Below are 20,541 nucleotides of genomic sequence, written 5' to 3'. Positions count from 1 at the left end.
TCTGATGGTTTTTATAAAGGGGAGTTCACCTCCACAAGCTCTCTTGCCTGATGTCTGTAACACATGACTTTGCTCTTCATTCACCTTCTGTCATGATTATGAGGCCTCCTAGCCATGTGGAACTGTGAGTCAATTAAACCTCTTTCCTTAATAAATTACCCAGTTTTGGGTATGTCCTCATTAGTGGCATGAGAAGAGAGAACAGTAAATGGTTACTGGATAGTGGGGTGCTGCTGTCAAGATACCTGAAAATGTGGAAGTGAGTATGGAACTGGATAACAGGCAGAGGTTGAAACAGTTTGGAGGGCTCAGAAGAAGACAGGAAAATGTGAGAAAGCTTGGAACTTCCTAGAGACTTGGAGGACTCAGAAGACAGGAAGATGCGGGCAAGTTTGGGACTTCCTAGAGAATTGTCAAATGGATTTGATCAAAAAGTCCAGGCTGAAGTGGTCTCAGATGGAGATGAGGAACTTGTTGGGAACTAGAGTAAAAGTCACTCTTGCTATGCAAAGAGACTGGCAGCATTCTGCCCCTGACCTAGAGGTCTGTGGAACTTTGAACTTGAGAGAGATGATTTAGGGTATCTGGTGGAAGAAATTTCTAAGCATCAAAGCATTCAAGAGGAAACAGATCATAAAAGTTTTAAAACTTTGCATCCTGACAATGTGATAGAAAAGAAAACACCATTTTCTGGGGAGAAATTTAAGCCAGCTCAGAAATTTGCACAAGTAACGAGGAGTCAAATGTTAATCACCAAGACATGGGAAAAATGTCTCCAGGGCATGTCAGAGACTTTCATGGCAGCCCCTTCCATCACAGGCCTCTAGGCCTGGGAGGAAAAAATGGTTTCCCAGGCCAGGTCCCCAGGTCCCCCACCCTCAAACCCTACTCTATGCAGCCTAGGGATATGGTGCCCTACATCTCAGCTGCTTCAGCTCCAGCCGTGGCTAAAGAGGGCCAATGTACAGCTCAGGCTGTTGCTTCAGAGGTTGTAAGCCCTAAGCCTTGGTGGCTTCTACATGGGGTTGGGCCTGTGGTGCACAGAAGTTAAGAATTGAGGTTTGTGAACTCCACCTAGATTTCAGAGGATGTATGGAAATGCCTGGATGTCTAGGCAGAGGTATGTCGCAGAGGTGGAGCCCTACTGGAGATCCTCTGCTAGGACAGTGTGGAAGGAAAATGTGGGGTTGGAGGCCCCACACAGAGTCCCCACTGGGGCACTGTCTAGTGGAGCTGTGAGAAGAGGGCCACCATCTTCCAAACCCCAGAATGGTAGATTCATCAACAACTTCCACTATTGTCCTCCTAGAAAGGCCACAGAGACTCAACACCAGCCTGTTAAAGCAGCCAAGAGAATGGCTGTACCCTGCAAAGCTACAGGGGCGGAGCTGCCCAAGACCATGGGAATCGACCTCTTACTTTAGTGTGACTTCGATGTGAGACATGTAATCAAAGGAGTTCTTTTTGGAGCTTTAAGAGTTGACTGCCTCACTGAATTTCAGACTTGCATGAGGCCTGCAGCCCTTGGCCAATCTGACCCATTTGGAACAATCGTATTTACCCAAGGCCTATAATTTCATTGTATCTAGGAAGTAACTAACTTGCTTTCAATTTTACAGGCTCCTAGGCAGAAGAGACTTACCTTGTCTAGATTAGACTTTGGACTTGGACTTTTGGGGATTGTTGGGAAGGCATGATTATGTTTTGAAATGTGATGACATGAGATTTGGGAGGGGTCAGGGCCGGACTGATACAGTTTGGCTGTTTCTCTGACCAAAGCTCACCTTAAATTGTAATAATCCCCCTGTGTCAAGGGCAGGCTAGGTGGAGATAACTAAATCATGCTGAGCAAGCTGTTCTCATGGTAGTGAATAAGTCTTATGAGATCTGATGGTTTTATAAAGAGGAGTTCCCCTACACGAGATCTCTTTCCTGCCACCATGTAAGATGTGACTCTGTTCCTCATTCGCCTTTGGCCATGACTGTGAGGCCTCCCAGCCATGTGTAACTGTGTGACAATTAAACCTCTTTCCTTTATAAATCACCCATTCTTGGGTATGTCTTTATTAGCAGTGGCAGAACAGACTAGTACAATGACCATTTGCTTCTTGAGAAATTCATACTGATTATGCAGACAATAATTACTAATACTGCTTTCTCAATGTCCCAAATACAAATCCCAAAAAGTTGTGTGCAATGATTCTGGAAGCATCCCTCACTGTGTTTCCCTAAGTACAAGTAGATAAAAAGTGTATGTGGCCAAAGGCATTAATCTCAAAATCTAAACCAACTTATACAAAAGGAGAAACAATTATTTTCATTGTTCAATGTTTTTAGCAGGTTATATTTAATTATATAACCTGAGGTATAATTAACAAACGACCAGCATCATATATTTAAAGTATACATGTATGTTTTTATACATGTATAAACCCATCATCATTACAACCTATATAACAACATATCCTTCACTCTTACAAGTTTCCACCTAAAGAACAACATACATAACAACCTATATAACAACATATGCTTCAGTCTTACAATGTTCCCTTGTCATTATTCCATCCCTGACTATCCACAACTTTGCATCCTGAGGCAACCACTAATCTGTAAGCTGTCCTAACAGTTTTAATCATCTAGAATTATATAAAAATGAAATATAATGTATTTACACTTTTTCAACTATCTTCTTTCACTCAGCCTAAATACTTTAAGGTTCATCCATAATGTACATATCAATAATTAATTACTTTTTTAATGAACAAGAAGCATTCCATTGTATGAATACATAACTCATTTCTTAATTTATCTGCTGATGGACATCTGAGTTGTTTGCAGTTAGGCATTATTACAAATAAAGCTGCTGTAAGCCTTTGAGCACAAGTTTTTGTATGAATATAAGCTTTCATTTAGCTGGGGCAAATAAAGAGTGGAATAGCCTTATCATATAATATGCATATACTTAACTGTTTAAGAAACCTGACAATTTTCAAAAATGGTTGTACCATGTACGTTCTTACAAATAATGTATGAAGTTAGTAGAGTTAAATTTCATTGTGATTTTAGTTAGCATTTCTCTAATGATGAATGATTTTGAAAATCACAATGAAATATTGTTCCACTGGACTTCATGCATTGCTGATAAGACTTCTGCTGTGATTTTGATCCAGGGTTATGCTGAATCCATATGCCAAATGTGGGAGAACAGACATCCCACAATATTGAGTCTTTCAACTGATGAACAGAATGTATTTCTTTATTTATTAGGTCTTCATTAATTTTGTTCAGCAATGCCTTGCAGTTTTCAGCCCATGGGCTTTTGCATCTTTTGAAGAATTATCCATGAGGAGTATTACATAATATTTATGATGCTGTAAATGTATCATTTTCAACTTAGATTTTTAATTCATCACTGCTTTAGAAATGCAATTGACATTAGTTTGTATCCTGCAACCTTGCTGAACTTACTTATGAGCACCAGTAGATTTTTATAAAGTCCATCAGATTTTCTACACAGACAATAACATCATCTACAAGTAAAACAATTTTAGTTTCTTTCCAATACATATGACTTTTATTTCTTTGTATTGCCGACTGCCCTTGCTAAGACCAAAGAGTACAATGTTCAACAGAACTGATGAGAGTGACTATCCTTGCTTTGTCACTATATTATAATTGTTTTGGAAATGCCTTTTTTTCATGTTGAAGAAGTTCTCTTCTATTTTTTAGCTTGTTGACTGTTTTAGGAATGAATTTTGGAATCAGAATCTTGTCAAATGCTTTCTCTGCTTTATTTATGTGAACATTCTGATTTTTAAAAAGTTGTTCATATAGTGAATTATGCTGTTTTTAATACCATAAAATAAGCCTCAATTGCCTATTATCTGTAATCTTTTTACCATATTATTGATACACTTGCTAAAATTTTATTGAAAAATTTTGCATCAAGATCAATATTTATATATTGTTTTCTTCTTGATATGTCTTTTTTTGGTCTTGGTATCAAGATAATTTGGCCTCACAGAAGCAGCTGGAAAGTTTTAACTCCTGTTCAACTTTCTAAAGAAATTTACAAAGAATTTGTATTTTTACTTTTTTAAATTTTTGGTAGAATTTACCAGTAAACGTTTTTGGGTCAGTAGTTTACTTTATGAGAAGGTTTTAAGTTACATATTCAATTTATTTGATACAGTAATATTCATGTTATTTACAGTGGTCCCACAGAATCCACAGGGGAGTAACCAGTTCCAGGTTGCCCACAGATACCAAAATCCATAGATGCTCAAGTCCCTGATATAAAAATATGTAATATTTTTATATAACATGTACACATCCACCCATATATTTTTAATCTCTAGATTACCTACAATACATAATACAAGGTAAATGCTATGTATATAGATGTCTTACTGCTAAAGTTTTTTAGTTCATATTATTTTTTGTTGTATTGTTATTTTTATTGTTATTTTCAAATATTTTTGATCTGTGGCTGATTCCACAGGCATGGAACTCATGGATTCAAAAATCCAACTGCTTCTTAATTGAGCTTTGGTGATACATGTCTTTCAAGAAATGATTCACCTCATTTTTGGTGTAGAGTTGTTCATTATCTACTTGATATCCATAAAATATGACCTTTCTTGCTACATCTTCCACATGCAATAAAAAAGAATTTGTATTATCTGCTGCTGTTTGAAGTATTCTATAAATATTAAATAGATCAAGTAGATTGACAGCAGTGATGAAGTTTTCTATGCCCGTATTGACCTCTTATTTACTATCCATTACTGAGAGAGGAGTACTGAATTGCCATTAACTAAGAATTTGTCTACACCTCCTTGCAGTTCTATAAGTTTTTATTTCATGTATTTTGAAGCTATGCTATTACGTTAGAGAACACTTAGAACTGTTATATCTTCTTGATTAACTGACCTCTTTATTATTATGAAATGGCCTTCTTTATGCCTGATACAATTATTTGCTCTGAAATCTTCTTTGAATGATAATAATTTAGCTACTCCAGGTTTAATTTGATTACTATTAGCCAATTATTTCTTTTTATATCTTTTAGGTCTTAATATATTAGCGTTTTTTATTTAAAATAGATTTCTTATAGGCAGCATAAGAAATCTATTTTTAAAATCCTATATAATAATCTTTGTCTTTTAATTGGAGTATTGAGACCATTTACATTTATTGTGATGATTAATATGGCTAGGTTTCAATCTACCACTTTCTATTTATTTTCTAATTTTCCATTTATCATTTGTTCTCCTTATCTTCTTTGTTGCTTTCTTCTTTTATTTTTGTTGCTTTCTTCTTTATTATTCTACTTTACCACCTTGTTGGCTTTTTAGTCATTACTCTTTATTTCTAGTGCTTACTGTAAGGTTTACACTATACATCTTTAACTTAACCATGTCTAACGTCAAGTAATGTAATTCTTGACATACATTATGGGCACATCCCAGCCTCTGTACTATTCTTTTTTATATTTTGCCACCATATCTAACATAAACCCCACAGGACATTGTAATTAATTTTTGTACAAACAGTCAATTGTTTCCTAGACAGATTAAAAATACTAAGAAAAAACCTTATATATTTACCCACATAGTTAAGTTTTTTGATGCTTTTCATTCTTTTCAGTATTTTTCAATGAATATTAAAACATATTTGGCAATATTTTTCTTCAGCCTGAATAACTGCCTTAATATTTCTTACTGTTTAGGTGACTGGAAAATGAATTCTTCCCTCTTTCATACAGTGGGAAAAAGCTTTATTTATTTTACCTTTGTTTTTCAAAGACATTTTCTTAAATATAGATGTCTAGGCAGAGAATTGTCCTTTTCAATTTCAGTGCTCTATATATGTTGTTCCACTCTATTTTCTACTTGTACTGTTTTGGACAAATAATTTGTTGTTATTTTTATCTTTTTTTCCTCCATAAAAAATGTATCCCTTTTCTCTGGCCACTTTAAGATCTTCCTTGTATCCCTGGTTTTGAGAAATTTGATTATGATGTCTCTCAATATAATTTTCTTCAAGTTTCTTTTGTTTGGGGATTCACTGATCTTGGGTCTGTCAATTTATAACATTTATCAAATTTGGAAAAATTTTGACCATTATTTCATCAAAAATATTTTTTTCTGCCATTTACTATTTTGCTAAATCTAATTATATGTATTTTGTTTGCTGAAAGTTGTCGCAGAGTTCACTTATGCTCTCCTATTGAGGAAGGAGATCCCGTCCTCTTAATCTTCTAAGGTCACTTCCCCTTTAGCCTTCTACGTTGCATTTAAAAAGGAGAGGTTAAAAATCAGCCACAGTTTCTTAATTCTGAGTTCTAATTAGATTGCACAGTAGTCTGACAGACTATTTGTTATGATTTCCGTTCTTTTGCATTTGCTGAGGAGTGATTTATGTGAAACTTACTCAACACTGCACAACTATGTGGAAACTGAACAACTGGCTCCTGAATAACGACTGGATAAACAATGAAATGAAGGCAGAAATAAAGATGTTCTTCAAAACCGATGAGAATGAAGACACAACATACCAGAATCTCTGGGACACATTTAAAGCAGTGTCTAGAGGGGAATTTATAGCAATAAATACCCACATGAGAAACAAGAAAAGATCTAAAATTGACACCCTATTATCAAAATTGAAAGAGCTAGAGAAGGAAGATCAAAAAAACTCAAAAGCTAGCAGAAGACAAGAAATAACTAAGATCAGAGCAGAACTGAAGGAGATAGAGAAACAAAAAACCCTTCAAAAATATCAATAAATACAAGGAGATAGTTTTTTGAAAAGATCAACAAAATACAGACCACTAGCCATACTAATAAAAAAGAAAAGTGAGAAGAATCAAATAGATGCAATAAAAAACGATAAAGGGGATATTATCACTGATTCCACAGAAATAGAAACTATGATCAGAGATTACCACAAACAACTCTATGCACATAAACCAGTAAACTTCGAAGAAATTGATAAATTCCTGGACAGTTGCACCCTCCCAAGACTAAACCAGGAAAAAGCTGAAACCCTGAACAGACCAATAACAAGGGCTGAAGTTGAGGAAGCAATTAACAGCCTACCAACCAAAAAAAAAAAGGCCAGGTCCAGACAGGTTCACAGCCAAATTTTACCATAAATACGAAGAGGAGCTTGTACCATTCCTTCTGAAACTATTCCAAACAACACAAAAAGAGGGAATCCTCCCTAACTCATTTTGTGAGACCAACATCATCCTGATACCAAAACCCGGTAGAGACACAACTAAAGAAGAAAATTTCAGGCCAACATCCATGATGAACATCAATGCAAAAATCTTCAATAAAATACTGGCAAACCAAATCCAACAGCACATCAAAAACCTCATCCACCACAATCAAGTAGGCTTCATCCTGGGGGTGCAAGGCTGGTTCAACATAAGCAAATCTATAAATGTATCCATCACATAAACAGAACCAAAGACAAAAACTATATAATTATGCCAATAAATGCAGAGAAAGCCTTCGACAAAATTCAATAGCCCTTTATGCTAAAAAGCCTCAATAAACTAGGTATCAATGGAACGAATCTCAAAATAGTAAAAGCTATTTATGAAAAACCCATAGCCAATATCATACTGAACGGGCAAAAACTGGAAGCATTCCCTTTGAAATCTGGCACTAGACAAGGATGTCCTCTCTCACCACTCCAATTTGGTATTGGAAATTCTAGCCAGAGCAATCAGGCAAGAAAAAGAAATAAAGGGTATTCAATTAGAAAAAGAGGAAGTCAAATTGTCTTTATTTGCAGAAGATATGATTGTATATTTAGAATACCCCATCATCTCAGCCCAAAATCTCCTTAAGATGATAAGCAACTTCAGCAAAGTCTCAGGATACAAAATCAATGTGCAGAAACCGCAAGCATTCCTATACACCAATAACAGACAAACAGAGAGCCAAATCATGAGTGAACTCCCATTCACAATTGCTACAAAGAGAACAAAATACCTAGGAATACAACTAACAAAGGATGTAAAGGACCTCTTCAAGGAAAACTATGAGCCACTGCCCAAGGAAATAAGAGAGCACAAACAGACGGAAAAACATTCCATACTCATGGTTAGGAAGAATCAATATTGCGGTAATGGCCATACTGCCCAAAGTAATTTATAGATTCAACGCTATCCCCATCAAGCTACCATTGACCTTCTTCACAGAACTGGAAAAAACCACTTTAAACTTCATATGGAACCAAACGAGAGCCTGCATAGCCAAAACAATCCTAAGCAAAAAGAACAAAGCTGGAGGCATCACACTACCTGACTTCAAACTATACTACAAGGCTACAATAATCAAAACAGCATGGTACTGGTACCAAAACAGAGACATAGACCAGTGGAACAGAGCGCAGGCCTCGGAAACAACGCCATACATCTACAGCCATCTGATCTTTGACAAACCTGACAAAAACAAGCAATGGGGAAAGGATTCCCTGTTTAATAAATGGTGTTGGGAAAACTGGCTAGCCATGTGCAGAAAACAGAAACTGGATCCTTTCCCCACACCTTACACTAAAATTAATTCCAGATGGATTAAAGACTTAAACATAAGACCTAACACCATAACAACCGTAGAATAAAACCTAGGCAATACCATTCTGGACATAAGCACAAGCAAGGACTTCATGACTAAAACACCAAAAGCAATGGCAACAAAAGCCAAAATAGACAAATGGGATCTAATTAAACTTAAGAGTTTCTGTACAGCAAAAGAAACAATCATTAGAGTGAACCAGCAACCGATAGAATGGGGAAAAAAATTGCAATCTACCCATTTGACAAAGGGCTAACATCGAGAATCTACAAAAAACTGAAGCACATTTACAAGAAAAAAAAAAAAACAAATAAACCCATTCAAAAGTGGGCAAAGGATATGAGAAGACAATTTTCAAAAGAAGACATTTATGAGACCAACAAACATATGCAAAAATGCTCATCATCACTGGTGATTAGAGAAATGCAAATCAAAACCACATTGAGATACCATCTCACGTCAGTTAGAATGGTGATCATTAAAAAATCTGGAGACAAAGATGCTGGAGAGGATGTGGAGAAATAGGAATGCTTTTACACTGTTGGTGGGAGATTAGTTCAACCATTGTGGAAGACAAGGTGGCAACTCCTCAAGCATCTAGAAATAGACATTCCATATGACCCAGCAATCCCATTACTGGGTATATGCCCAAAGGATTATAAATCATTCTATTACTACCCCAGAACTTAAAGTACAATTAAAAAAAAGAAAAGAAAAGAAAAAGTCAGCCAGAGGAGGTCAGTGGAAGGACTGGTTGGCGGTTGGCCAGGTTAAGGATTAAACCCCCTACTGCTAATCACAACCCTATCTATAGATCAGGGACATGTTATGGAGGAATTTTTCCCGGAAGGCATTGTTCTTGCTGAACTGCTCAGACCCCCAGCTCTCAACCCTCTCACATGTGCACCTCTTAGGCTGTAAGTCTTTAAAAGGGCCAGGGTTTTCTTTGTCGGGAGCTCGATTGTTGAGGCGTCTATGCCTGCTGCAGCTCCCAGCCAAATAAAATTACCACTTCCTTCTCTGTTCAGTGTTTGAGAGGTTTGTTTGCGCCCGCTTCTGCTTCACTATATTCTGAAGGCTTTTTTTCTTTCTGCTTTATTTTGAATAATTTCTGTGGCTTTATGTTTTCAGGCTCACTAGCCTTTTCATTTACAATGTCTAATCTTCCATTAATCACATCCAGAAAAATATTCACCTCAGACATGGTCGTTTTCATCTGTAGAAGTTCAATTTGGAGTCTACATTTCTACTTAACATTTTTAATCTTTCCTCTAATTTTTTGGACATAAGGAATATCTTACAATAAGTACTTTAATCTGCCAGTTTGTTAATTCTAACATCTTTATCAGTTTGGGGTGAATTTTAACTGATTTTTTTTTTTTCCATTTTGATCATGCTCTCTTGCTTCTTTAGAGGAAATTTTTGATTGGAGACATATGATTAGACACCATACATTGGGATTTACTGGGATTTTTTTTAACTTTATTTAGTCCTTAATATTTTTGTATTCCTATATTCTTAAACTTTCTCAATGGATGTTTGATCCTTTTAGTTGTTGCTTTTAAAATTTATTCTCCACAGCCAGAGCAGCATTAAGTCTATAGTTAATTGCTATCCACTATTGAGGCAACATTTTTCTGAGTACTCTAACCAATCTGTCACCAATTATGTGACCCTCTAACCTAGTTAGAGAGGAAGGCAGTATTTCCAGGCTTATGTGCACTCTTAGTACTATTCCTTTCACTCCTTTCAAGCAGTTCCTTCTTCAGTCTCAGAAAGATTCCTCACATGAATGTGATTGTCAGTATTCTGCTGAAAACTTGAGAGAGAGCCTCTGTAGATCTCCACAGTTCCCTCTATATACCTGTTTCCTCTCTAGGATTCTGCCCTGAGAACTCTAGCCATCTCCATCTCCCCAGAACTCAGGGAGTCGGCTAGGCTGTGCCTGGGTTTTCTCACTCTATAGCACAGAAGTGTCCAATCTTTTGGTTTCCCTGGGCCACACTGGAAGAAGAATTGTCTTGGGCTACACATAAAATACGCTAACACAAATGATAGCTGATGACCAAAAAAAGAAAAAGTAATCTCATAACGGCTTAAGAATTTTTACAAATTTTTGTTGGCTGCTGCATTCAAAGCTCTCCTGGGCTGCATGAGGCCTATGGGCCACAGGTAGGGCAATAACCTGGAAAAACCCTTTCAGGCAGCAAGCTGGGGAAGTCAAAATGGTTCACGTTGTTGTTTCCCTTCTCTCACGGGTCACTATTTTTTGTTGCTTAGTGTTCAATATCATGAAAACCACATTTTCATCTATTCTGTTCTGTATTTTGTTTTTTTCAGGCAGAAAGGCTAATTTATTACTATTAGTCCATCTTGGCTGAACACAGAAGTCTGAACTTTGTTTTTAGCTTTATGAGTTTTGAATATTTTAGATCATTTACATAAAGAAATTCTGAGCCTATTAATTCAGAGTCATAGTCTGAAATATGTATATATCAAAAAGTCCTCCCTGGGCTAGAAAGAAAATAATCCCCAAACAGCAAGCCAACTGTTTAATTCAATTGCATCATGTACCTTGTTATCAGTACTCATACTGAACTGACACAATATAGTTTTAATGAGTGGAAATACATTACTTTTGCAATGTCACGTCTCACTAGAATCAAAGTTGAGGCTAAGTATATGGGTTCTCACGTTATACCACCAGTGTTCCAATCCTACTTTCTTTACTTATTAGCTGAGTGAACATGAGAAAATTGCTTCACCTCTTTATGCGTCTGTTTTTTTATTCATAGTGTTATGTTAAAAAATAGTTTGGGGTTGTTAAAAATATTAATTCCTCTAACGTATTTATAATAGTAAAAGTTCAATAAATGTTTTATCTTCCCTCCAAATCACATAATTTCAAATTTCACATTTATATTGAAATCTATTTTTTGTACACATAAATCATAATCTCAGTGAAATATTATACAAATTTAATCTAGCTGACATGCAATGAGTTCTCCTAAGAGGTTCTACCCTTCGTTCTATTTTGTTTGCCACTCCAGAATTGCCTTTGTGGAGAGCCGCTTTCAAGTATACAAGTCATTCATAGCTCCTCTATTCGGTGCCTACCTGAGGGTATAGAGGGCAGCCTCTTGACTCCAGCATTTCAGACTTTGTATGTTAAGGCCCAAGTCTATTTTTCCAGCCCCATCATCTCCTCTTTCCTTTCGCTAACTGTGTATTACAACCACACTAAATGATTAAGTCTCTGTGAACATTCAAGAACCTTTATTATCTCTATACTTCTTTTAATCCTATTTCTTCTACTTGAAATCCTCCATGTTTATGCAGTCACATATATGATGTGTCTTCCATTATGCTGCACTGTGTGGAGTATAAGAAACACAAGGGCAATTTTAGATAAGCATCTCTGCTCTTAAGGGGCTCACAGCCAAGCAAATACACAGTCATAACACAATGATGAAGAGAGGAATGGATACATGACAGTTAAGATAAAAGGACAGAGTGTCTCATTTTTACTAGATAAATAAGGTGGGGGTGGGAAGGTAGGATGGTCAAGGGAAGTGTCACAGAAGAACTGATCTTCGCACTGTTTGAAAAACTCTCTGATCTACTTCTTTATTCAGATTTAGCAATATGCAAATCTACGGATTAGAAGTACTTGGCTTAAGTAAACTCTACATGTCTATTGGTTACATTGTAAAATACTTAGAATAATAATTTGTATATAGGAAAAGAGAAAGCTAAGATATTTTCAAAAGACCAGTTAAGTAATGAGTAACTGCTAATAGAAACACTGATATTTACAAAAAAAAATATATGCCAAAACAAATAGTAGGGTCTAATTCAATAGCACAAAAAGTAGGGTGATAATAATATATAGTATTTTCCAGTCAATGTATACTGTTACCAAAAATCCCATAAAAGGTAAAACAGTGAAACTTATGCTGTTCACACTGATGTCCCAGAGATCCTGAAGAAGTCTCTCTCTCACCCATCAGGACAATTTTATCTAAGAGAGCATATCAGGCTGGGCATGGTGGCTCACATCTGTAATCCCAGCACTTTGGGAGGCCAAGGCAAGTGGATCACCTGAAGTCAGGAGTTCAAGGCTAGCATGGCCAACATGGTGAAACCCCATCTCTACTAAACATACAAAAAAATTAGCCAGGCATGGTAGTGTGTGCCTGTAATCCCAGTCACGCGGGAGGCTGTGGCAGGAGAATCACTTGAACTTGGGAGGCAGAGGTTGCAGTGAACCAAGATTGTGCCACTGCACTCCAGCCTGGGTGACAGAGTAGGACTCCTCAAAAAAAAAAAACCAAAAAGAGAGAGAAAGAGAGAGAGAGAGAGAGAATATCAGATCTCGGCTTTACTTTTTATAATTATAGCTCATTATTTATTGAGCACGTAACTCTGTGCTGGACGCAGGTTACAGAACTTCATTTCTCATTTAAATCTCCTCTCAAGATTGCGAACTTCTCTTAAACTATCCAATTTATTCTAAGTCTTTCCACTGTCAATAAAATCATCATTCAACCTTATTTGTATGACTTAAATAGGTCATAACAGTCTTTTTTCTTCCATTTGAGAGTCCATTTTTAAATATTCTATTTCTAATAAGCAGCCACCACAACTATCATTTTGATAACTGGGGAGTCCTTTTAAAAAATGTTAGCATTAATTACCATCATTTATTTCATTTATTGGATGCCAGGCATTATCGCATTCAATCCTCACAAAATAATTCAAAGTTGATGTAATAGATAAGTATTATATATGTCAAACAGGCATCAGAGAGGGCAATCACATTTTTAAATTACACAGGTTTTAATATTAAGCTTTGATTTCAACTACAGCCTGTATTCTAAAAATACAACAAGTAACACTTAGTGGATGCTTACCAGGTGTCAGGTACACTGCTTACTGTGTGTCAGATGCTCAACACATTATTGCTTTTAATCTTTCCAACGACTCTATGAGGTGATTATAGGTTCACAACTGTTTACCTGAAACTCCTGGAGGCAGGCATTATTTAAGAATTTGTAATTTTTGAAACATATGGTGTTTGTTACATAACTTCTCCCATATACATGCACATCAGATTTAATTATTTTGCGTACATTCTATATAATAACATCTGATTACATTTAATTTGTGTGAGTCTGGTAGTTTTGCCTAGTTTCTATGCAAATTAACATCTAATGTCTTTTAATCTGATGTTGAAACAGGAAAACAGAAAAATACTCATGGAATTAAACAAATATAAAATATTCTAGCCTTTGTATTTTATATTGCAGGTTTCCCTGCCTCTAGGTAGATAATCCAATATCAAAGAAAGAGTTGGAATAAATGAAATATACATCGTTTTTGTTCAAAAGAGAATAATATCAGGATCTACTGGGCTGCTAAAAGCTCAATCTTATTTTACAGATCTAAATAGCAAAGGCTTCAATCAAGGATTAAGAAGTGGAAGCCTGGCCTCTCCCAGATAGATCAATCAATGAATCGATTTTTCTCCCAGATTTAAGTCTTTCCTTTATCCAACACCAAGTGACTCCACTTTTTGTCTAGCAGTATGTCTCTTTTTTCTTATCAGTCTTCGTTTTCGTTTTCCCTTCCTTTTCTTTCACTTCCCATTGTCTGCTTTTTCTTCTCTCATTTTCTTTCCCTTCTGTTCATAATGGCTTTCAGGATAAGGATATCATCTGAGCTAGTGCCAAAAAGTTAAGTTCCCACAGATCTTTTGGTATTTCTCTGATGCCCATTTAAGGCTAAGTTTAACTTAGAGAGTGCAAGGTTATAAAATGTTCTTCTTAACGGCCTCACAAGTGCAGAAATGTGTGTGTGTGCGCGTGCCTGAGGGTACATGTGGGTCTGACATCTGCAGTTGGTAACATTCTCTTTCTGCTCATTGTAATTTTCATTCTACTAAATCTTCAGAGTGCAAGAAAAATGGAGACATTTTATATCTGCAAAATAAATATCAGCTTAGTGATTAGAGTAATTGGTAACGAATTATGGAGTTTAAATAATGTTAGTATAAGATTTAATCATGATATATCACAGGAATTAGTCAGATACTGTTTTCCCACTGTAGTGAGCTCTGTTTTTTTTCATTCTACATTCATTTGAATGAAAGACAGACTTTTGTATTTTGCCCTGTATTAGGGAGCATTTCAGAGTTCTCCTGATATTTGTTCCTCACTCCTATGATGGTATTTACTGTGTCATATTGCATCCTCGTGTGTAAAGTAGATGACTAACTTTTCAATAATTTGTTTCTCATTAAGAAGAAATATATATTGTTTTTCTTTATAACTCAAGGTCCAAGTACTTAGCCTAGTACTTCAAGAGTACTCAACAAATATTGGAAGAATAAATGTTAAATATTTATTTAGAAAATTAGTTATACTCTTTATATTCTAATTTGTGGTTAAAAAGGTAAAAGGAAGTAAACACCACAAAGCACTTATATCTTATTCTTGTATCTTCCTTTTCCTTTTGTGTTATTACAAAGTACAGTGCAACTATAACAATCTATAACATATTTAATAACACAAAAGGAAAAGCAAGATATAAGGACATTTCATGTTACAGAAGAGTAAATTCTAGTAAGAATGGAAATATCGCATTTTTTGTAAACACTACATACATGTGCAGTAGCAAAATGATTCAAGTTATAGTCTCCAAGATGTGAATGGTAATTAATCCTAAGTGTAGGAATTATGAATAATTGCATTCTCGTATTTTGTCTCATTTTATTTCTGAATTGTTTTATAATAAAAATGTTTTAAAGCGGAAAAATTACAATGGAACTTATTTTCTAAAAACTATTGTGTACTCATTTCTTGAAAGTATCAAATTCACTGTGTACAGAATTCTACATAATACCAGCTTTCTCTCTACCATATTCCCTATATTCCTGGTTATACTATTAATTTGCTATGTTACTTGAATGTTCATAGACTGTACAACCACCCTGTATACTTTATAATACATTCCAAGTCCAATGGATTAGCAAGTATATCAGTTATTTCTAAACGAACTTGTGTCTGGGTCTACATTAATTCCAGGATTCAGGAAAACCCAAGTTTATCCATCTTTAAACCTACTCTTGGAAGATTTGGGCAAGGTCTAAGTAGATTTAATGGCTATTACAGTCACTTTGCTTCTCAAAGTGTGGGTGAGTAAATAAAAATGTATACAATAATTGAAGAGTTCAGAATTAGACACCAAGTTGACAGCATGCACACCTGAGTGGCAGATTATGGTTGACATTTTAAATAAGTCGCCATCATCATCTTCCCACTGAATTGGACAATATGGGATCTTACACATCTGCTAAATGTCCTGGTTGGACAGAAGCAGTACAATGCAGAGTTCCAGCAAGCAGGACTCCGATGATGAAACATGAACCAGGACTCTGGTTCATGATGGGATGAGTGAGTGAGAGCCCTGCACTAGAGATATCCAAGCAGAGACTGAGTGACTCCTTCTTTAGACCTGAGTTCATGCATTAGGTCTTATAACCTATTGCATGAAGATTTGATAAGAGGTACTCTAAACGAAAATCAATCTATTTTCATTTCACATAAAGGCTTGAAAGTTTATAGATTTTATGAACTCTAACATTTGCAACTTGATTTCAGCTTTTTTTAATTGAAGATGCAGATTAACAAAAGGCATTTTTCTTGAAAGTGTTGATAATTAAAAAGTAATTTTCGAGTCCCTTTTTCCTTTAAGATGTACTAAGAAAATGTACATTTTAAAGGAAAGTTACTAAGCACCAGATTATTTGAAATTTTATATAATCTGCACACTATTTTAAGGAAGTTATGTTTACATGATAAAAACCATTTGTAGTAGTAATTTATGAATAACTTAAAAGGGTCTAGGAAATATTTCTAACAGATGGGCCTTATATAAACTTCAAGGAAAATTCCATTACAAAAGAAGTTTTCAAAAATCCTTTAAGAAATTGAAAGAGGGACTCTAGGCAGGTCACATTTGTGATCAAGTAATCACCTATTTGGTTCAGAAATCCCTTAGGTAAATTATTTCTTGTCTACCCACCCTCTCCAAGTGTCTACTGATAAAACATAAGGTACCTTTTTAGTGTTAGAGAAAAAAAAAACATCAAGTTTTAACATATAAAGCTAACTCCATTTCTGTTTAATCTCAAGTGTATATTAAGTGAGATATTTATCTTTTTTTCAAATTACATTTGTTTGGAAAAACATACATAAAGAATTGAGAGCCTTGATATGCCGCAGCCACAAATATGTTGCCTGCATTTTGCAATCAGCCTGGGGCCACAAGACCTCTTTTTTTGATGCTAAGTATAAAAGGTAATTGTACATATTAGCAAGTGTGAAAAGAGACTCCAAAGAGGTTCAGCTTACCCAGCACCCAGACTCAAGTTAAATACCATAATCATGCCAGTCACTGGGTACCACTCAGTCTCTGGGTCCGGAAGCCAGTCTGCCAAAAACCCAGATAGCTGGAAAAGCAGCCGTGTTTTATCATATGACTGATCCCAAGAAGCCAATTTAATGGAAAATTATGTGTTCTACATTAAGGAGGAAAAAATATCTGATTTTACAAAGGTCATTTTTTCTTTTTTAAGATAACAAAGAACATATATTTTAAAATTCAGTAATTTAAAAATATATACATAAACTTTAAATGCTAACAGGGCACATGAGCTTATCACTAACCTCAATGTAAGTGAGTTACTCTTTTTGCATCTACACGGACGCAGTGTTTCTTGAAAAAAATTATGAACTTCATTCTTAGTATAACGAGTTGCTATACATGTATAAATTCGATTTAAAACTTCTCTTTAAAATATTAAAGCTCACGGTTGCTATCTAAGAGTGGAACTTGCTGACTCCTTCTTTGGAAGAAATGAAGCTTTAGAACTCTCATCTGAAGGATAGTAAGTAAAAATACTTTTAAGAAAAAGTTTTAAAAAATATCTCTAAGGCTAATCCATTAACGAGTTAATCTTACAATTTTTTCTGAAAGCATGCTACTGTACATGTAAAATGTATTTAAGTCTTTATTGGATTCTCAGAAATTTAGTAAGGACTAACAAATCTAATGAATGAATAACTGCTAAAGAATAATGATGTAATTCCTGGAAGCCTCTGAGTTGAAACTACTCACCCAATTTCTTTGGCAATTACAAATTGACTTCAAAATCTGCTTCAGGATAAAAAAGCTGCAAAGTTTACATGACTTCCAGAAAAATGAAGGTCAACTCTACCAATTATGATTATGTTTGAAAATTTAGATTTATTCTACATTCTATGGTGTTCAAATAAATTTAGTGTTATCTAGGAAATGTGTGTTATTCTATTCTAAATAACTTATCTTTTTATGCTAACATTTCATAATTAATTTTTCTTCCCCAAATAAAAGCATCTGCTAAAGACATTTAAATTAATCCCAAGTGTAACATTAAACTCTATCATTTGTGAAAGGTACTTCGGTCCCAAGAAATCTCAATTACATTAAGAATAATGAAAATATCTTGATGTAGATATACATTCAAATGTATGGGAAAAAATGCAAATATTTTACTTTTCAAACTTCACCATATAATTGTAATTTCCCAGTTTCTTCTCAAGATTAAACTTGAAAAGCAAGATGAAGTTTTGTCAGGGTAATGAGTCTAATTTTTAAAATATAAGGCTTATTCACAACTCAAAGCCTGTATACATATACAAACCTTGACCCCTATTTATCTGTAATATTTCATTGACATAACTTCATATACTCTAGTTTCATGATAAAGAAAGTGCTATACAACTTGATGCCACAACAAGCTCTAGAAAAATACACGGAGGCTGTAAATAACAATGAATTATTATGTAATATTACTTTTAGCTCAAGCTTATTTTTATTGTTATGGCTCAGTGCTAGTTATTTATCACATTTTATAAAGTTTAACTTCTTTGATATGTCATGAAACTGTTTACCATCATTATTTTAGGTAGCTTACACACAGCACAAACACTCTTTCGCTCCTTTCTACCTGTGACCTGGGAGACCAGGAGTCAGGCTTCCGTGGGCCTAGAGGGAACCAGCAAACTTGAGCCACTGCCCTCTCCCCACTGCACTGCCCTGCACTGCAATTCAGCTCAACCTATAGGATCATACTCTCGAGAATCCTTGAAACATAAATGTTCCCACGATCCATAATGAGGGATCAATGCCAGAGATTTTCAGCAGTTTATAGGTCATGAGTTTAACTGCTATTCGAATCATAGTAAGTTGGTTTCAAACTGGCTTGACTGACCATTTATATGAATAAGTTGGGCAATGTGGGATGCCTACCCAGCATCCATTCCTCCACCCCTTTTCTCTTACCCAAAGGAAGCTCTACTGGCTTCTGACACCCAATCATCCCTTCCATGTGACTCTGGGGAAGGGAAGCTTAAATCAACTGCTGCAAGGACAGGCCCTAGTAAGTCTACATCAAACATATTACCACCAACAACCCCCACTTTGCCATGAATTATTTTAAAAACTCAAGCTTAAGCCAGGCAGCATACAAAATGTCTCTGGAGGCTACTGCTGGCCTGCAGTTGGAGGAGATGTTTTCTGTCTCAAGAGATGAACAGGAAACATGTTTCCTTAGTGACTGCTGACAACCGTCTTACAAGAACAAAGAACTTCAGGGTAGGACAAAAAGTGAAACATAAAGGAGGGCAGCGTCAAGAGAAACAGAGTAACAGGGTAAAAGCCTTGATCACATTCTACCTGAGGCCCACTGGCTCGAGGCTTTTTGTTTGGCATGCTACACATTTCCTTATTGCCGAGGACAATTAATGTCAGATTTTGTGAGTGTTGCAGCCAAGGATATCCTGACACTATTTCATTTTTAACAGAAGCAGTACTCTCGACAGTGCCTCCGAATTTGAATTAAGCACATTATTAGAATTTGCCATCAGTCACTCACTCAAAATAACCTTCAAGCCACAGCCCCAGCACTGGTCACCCAAACTGAGTTCTCTGGTAGAAAAAGTTGAGACGCTTCTGCCACTATCGTTATGTCTCAAAATCTTACCATTCAACTTAGAGGCATAAGAGTAAAAATGTAATTTCATTAGATGAATTTCATTAAATAACAAAAACATTAAAAAATATACATTTTTACAATAAAGTAGAATTTTTCAGAAAGTGAGTTCTCATTTCTCTTCTTACCTCTTTCACACTGTGGACCAGTGAATCCATAAACACAAGCACAGCGGTTGGGTCCAATACAACGTCCGCCATTCTGACATCCATTTTCACAGACAGCTGCATACAAAAACAGCAAGAAGCTCATTATACAGCCAGTCTCCAAGCACAATATAGTAGTGCAGTGATGCTGCCAATAAACGATCTTATGTTAAATTACAGTAAATCACATTAAATTAAACTGCAACTTGTGTAAATTACACAGGTTAAAGTTCACATCTTACATTTAAGTAAATATATTTAAGTATATTCAGGCAAAAGCTTACACACTTCATGTAAATTACACTGTCAAGCAAGCATTTGGTAAAACTACCTTTTTTTTTTTTTAATCAGAATCATATTCGCTGGCTCTCATGCTCATTTAGTGAGAATACAACTACTCAATCCTCAATTTCCGTTCTACTAACCCTATAATCTATATTTTCACTGGTAAGGAATGAATAAAATATGGAGAAATGAAAGAAAAAAGAGGCTGATTCAGGGAGCACAGGGAAGGAGCAGGAGGAGAAAATTTAACATGAAAAAATAAAAATAGTATAGCAATACAGGGAAAAAGCAAAAACCAGAGAAGAAAAGGAAGCCAAGCAGGGAAAAAGGTAAAGCTGGAAGGGCAAAACAAAGAAAAGTGGGGAAAACACCATCAACATTAGCTATAAAATGCTAACAGGAGTAATCAATGTGTAGAGAC

General features: G+C 35.5%; 1 protein-coding gene across 2 annotated transcripts in view; it reads right to left on the bottom strand.

The window, feature by feature from the left end:
• FBN2 (fibrillin 2) overlaps positions 1 to 20,541 on the bottom strand; it is a 263,642-nt gene that overhangs the window by 225,289 nt on the left and 17,812 nt on the right. For both annotated transcript variants that reach the window (XM_017500987.2, XM_037728668.1), the window contains one exon: positions 19,818 to 19,913. In XM_017500987.2, coding sequence (XP_017356476.1) covers positions 19,818 to 19,913 — 96 coding nt within the window. The remainder of the gene's footprint in view (positions 1 to 19,817; positions 19,914 to 20,541) is intronic.

Source organism: Cebus imitator, unplaced genomic scaffold (assembly GCF_001604975.1).
Source record: "Cebus imitator isolate Cc_AM_T3 unplaced genomic scaffold, Cebus_imitator-1.0 Scaffold275, whole genome shotgun sequence".
NCBI lineage: Eukaryota > Metazoa > Chordata > Mammalia > Primates > Cebidae > Cebus > Cebus imitator.
This window is presented reverse-complemented; position numbering and strand designations above follow the sequence as displayed.